Source organism: Limulus polyphemus, unplaced genomic scaffold (assembly GCF_000517525.1).
Source record: "Limulus polyphemus unplaced genomic scaffold, Limulus_polyphemus-2.1.2 Scaffold7148, whole genome shotgun sequence".
Lineage (NCBI taxonomy): Eukaryota > Metazoa > Arthropoda > Merostomata > Xiphosura > Limulidae > Limulus > Limulus polyphemus.
This window is the reverse complement of record NW_013672758.1, coordinates 1-3,789: the sequence shown is the minus strand read 5'-3', so window position 1 is coordinate 3,789 and position 3,789 is coordinate 1. Positions and strand designations below refer to the sequence as shown.

At 36.9% G+C, this 3,789-nt stretch overlaps 1 protein-coding gene across 1 annotated transcript in view; it reads right to left on the bottom strand.

The window, feature by feature from the left end:
- Positions 1-682, bottom strand: part of LOC111089716 (gamma-aminobutyric acid receptor alpha-like) — a 14,716-nt gene extending 14,034 nt beyond the window's left edge. The window contains exon 1 of the mRNA XM_022402692.1: positions 593-682. Within this exon, the coding sequence (XP_022258400.1) occupies positions 593-650 (58 nt within the window). The 5' untranslated portion in view covers positions 651-682. The remainder of the gene's footprint in view (positions 1-592) is intronic.
- Between the last annotated feature and the right edge of the window lie 3,107 nt (positions 683-3,789).

The window sequence follows — 3,789 nt, the reverse complement described above, 5'->3', positions numbered from 1 at the left end:
ACACCATACAATAAACAACTGAGCAAAGTGACAGTAGTCTACACCATACAATAAACAACTGAGCAAAGTGACAGTAGTCTACACCATACAATAAACAACTGAGCAAAGTGACAGTAGTCTACACCATACAATAAACAACTGAGTAAAGTGACAGTAGTCTACACCATACAATAACAACTGAGTAAAGTGACAGCAATCTACACTACACACTGAACAACTGAGTAAAGTGACACCCAGTGTGTAGTGTAGATTACTGTCACTTTACTCAGTTGTTCAGTGTGTAGTGTAGACTAAACAACTGAGTAAAGTGACAGTAGTCTACACTACACACTGAACAACTGAGTAAAGTGACAGTAATCTACACTACACACTGAACAACTGAGTAAAGTGACAGTAGTCTACACTACACACTGAACAACTGAGTAAAGTGACAGTAATCTACACTACACACTGAACAACTGAGTAAAGTGACAGTAATCTACACTACACACTGAACAACTGAGTAAAGTGACAGTAATCTACACTACACACAGAACAATTGAGTAAAGTGACAGTAATCTACACTACACACTGACTAGTAAAAACAACCTACAGCTTCCAATTCGCAGTGGACAGCGCTGCATGTCCATTGGAAAGTTTTCCAGGTTCATAGGACAGTCTGCCTTTATGGTGAGTCTACAGAAAGAAAAACTAATTTACTTGAACAAATAGTTTGTTATTAACAAAACAGAAACAGTTTTAATGTAGAACTACAGCTTCAATAGTCAAAAAAACCGACAGTGTGAATCTTGTACATTTTAAACTTCAGTTTTAATGTGGAACTACAGCTTCAGTAGTTCAAAACACCGACAGTGTGAATCTTGTACATTTTAAACTTCAGTTTTAATGTGGAACTACAGCTTCAATAGTCAAAACACCGACGGTGTAATCTTGTACATTTTAAACTTCAGTTTTAATGTGGAACTACAGCTTCAATAGTCAAAACACCGACGGTGTAATCTTGTACATTTTAAACTTAAATTTTAATGGTGTAAACAGTGACGTCACGTACTACATGTTTGATCACGAGGACAGAAACAGTGTGGATCTTGTACATTTAAACTTAAGTTTTAATGGTGTAAACAGTGACGTCACGTACTACAGGTTTGATCACGAGGACAGAAACAGTGTGGATCTTGTACATTTGAAATTCAGTTTTAATGGTGTAAACAGTGTCGTCACATACTACAGGTTTGATAATGAGGGCAGAAACAGTGTGGATCTTGTACATTTGAACTACAGTTTTAATGCTGTAAACAGTGACGTCACATACTACAGGTTTCATCATAAGGACAGAAACAGTGTGGATCTTGTATATCTGATCTAGAGTTTGACTTAACAATATTAATCACTATACAGTAACAAGTCTTTGGGTAATCTGTCTACATTCTTCTACGTGATAGCTACAGTTTGTTTCCGTAATCCTATTTTACCCTGTCTCGTAATTTACGAAGAAAGGTTTCTCAATCACATTTATCCACAAATTCAGAAGAGGGTTGATTTCAGTACTGGTAAACAGAGCAAGTCGAACAAAAGTAAAGAAAAAGGAAATTTCGGGAATCTTGTTACCAGTAACGACTAGCAGACCAATGAGGAGAAAGTAAACCGATCGATGATATTTGTAAGGTGAAAACTCTGACTTTCTGTCAACACAAAGATTTTTTGTTCACTACACGAGTAACTCTAACTCATCACTATTTAATATTCAGTTTAGTATTCCGAGTTGAAGCAACAGCCAAATATTTGCACAGAGTTTATTTGCTGCAAGAAGTTACGTGGCAGGACTGACATATCTGAAACAGTTACACAGTGTACACATAGAGTCGTGATAATGTAATCGTTAACTATGGTTCTCGGAACTCTAGATCAGATATACAAGAATCACACTGTTACTGTCCTCTTAGTCAAACTCTGGATCAGATATACAAGATCCACACTGTTACTGTCCTCTTTATGCAACAATCGTAGACAGATTACCCAAAGACTTGTTACTGTATGGTGATTAATATTGTTATATGCAACAATCGTAAACAGATTACCCAAAGACTTGTTACTGTATGGTGATTAATATTGTTATATGCAACAATCGTAGACAGATTACCCAAAGACTTGTTACTCTATAGTGATTAATATTGTTATATGCAACAATCGTAAACAGATTACCCAAAGACTTGTTACAGTACGGTGATTAATATTGTTATATGAAACAATCGTAGACAGATTACCCAAAGACTTGTTACTGTATGGTACTTAATATTGTTACATACAACAATCGTAGACAGATTACCCAAAGACTTGTTACTGTATGGTGATTAATATTGTTATATGCAACAATCGTGGTATAATACAAAGCAGTAAATTCGTAAAGATTACTTCTTGTTGGCTTAGGAGATTGATATATACCAGTGATTAATTATTGGACGAGTTAAAATATCAGTTAAAAGATCAAAGCAAAGACACCTAGTGAACAAACATCTCTGTCTAATCATTACTTCGAACAAGTACCACACAGCAAGGCGTTCATTTGATACGGTGTTGAACCCAATATTATAGAACTCTGTATAAGAAGTTCATTGTGAAACATTCCAAAATTAATAACCTGTAATTAGCCCTCTTAAATTACATGACATGGATAGAGATTGACGTCCAGGACTCACGTTTCTTGTACAACCTCTCAAATTTCCTGGAAATCACTTGGATTCTATTTTGCAACATGTTTCTTCCATTGGAACACCATCAGTTTCACCACTTCCCCATCACCAGATCTTTTCTTCTCCTCCGTGCACCCCTTATTTCAGCAAGATAGTTTGTTTATTTTACTGTTACCCTCCTGACAACTCGATGACAGGGTCAGCTGCTCTTCCAAAAGGTATTATCTCTGACAATATCTCTTTCATCTGCAAATTCTCACCCCCCTCAGTGTTCTAGACCCTCCCCCAGGTTTCTCTCACACACATTGTCAGGTCTCGACATTAATATACGTCATCGAATTATTATTTCCTACAGTTTTTCTGATTAGTTACAAAATTCGAGCGGTTGACGACGTTCATACGTTAATTATAAGTTGTTTAGTTTCTACTATTACTTTCCAATACGAACAACTCAATTCTAGTAACCATCTTCGATCGGTTTACCTAAGCTAAGCCTAAGTGCCTTTCCTTATTTTTCTTTCTAGTTTATCTTGATAGTTCATTAATCGTTTACTAGTTCACTAGCAGTTGATGTATCATTCGCTATCGCTCACTGGTCATTCATTGGTTGTTAACTAGTCATTCGCTATCGTCACTGGTCATTCATTGGTCGTTAACTTGTCATTCGCTATCGTTCTCTAGTCATTCATTGGTCGTTAACTAGTCATTCGCTATCGTTCACTGGTCATTCATTGGTAGTTAACTTGTCATTCGCTACCGTTCACTGGTCATTCATTGGTCGTTAACTTGTCATTCGCTACCGTTCACTGGTCATTCATTGGTCGTTAACTTGTCATTCGCTATCGTTCACTGGTCATTAACTTGTCATTCGCTATCGTTCACTGGTCATTCATTGGTCGTTAACTTGTCATTCGCTATCGTTCACTGGTCATTCATTGGTCGTTAACTTGTCATTCGCTATCGTTCACTAGTCATTCATTGGTCGTTAACTAGTCATTCGCTACCGTTCACTGGTCATTCATTGGTCGTTAACTTGTCATTCGCTACCGTTCACTGGTCATTCATTGGTCGTTAACTTGTCATTCGCTATCGTTCACTG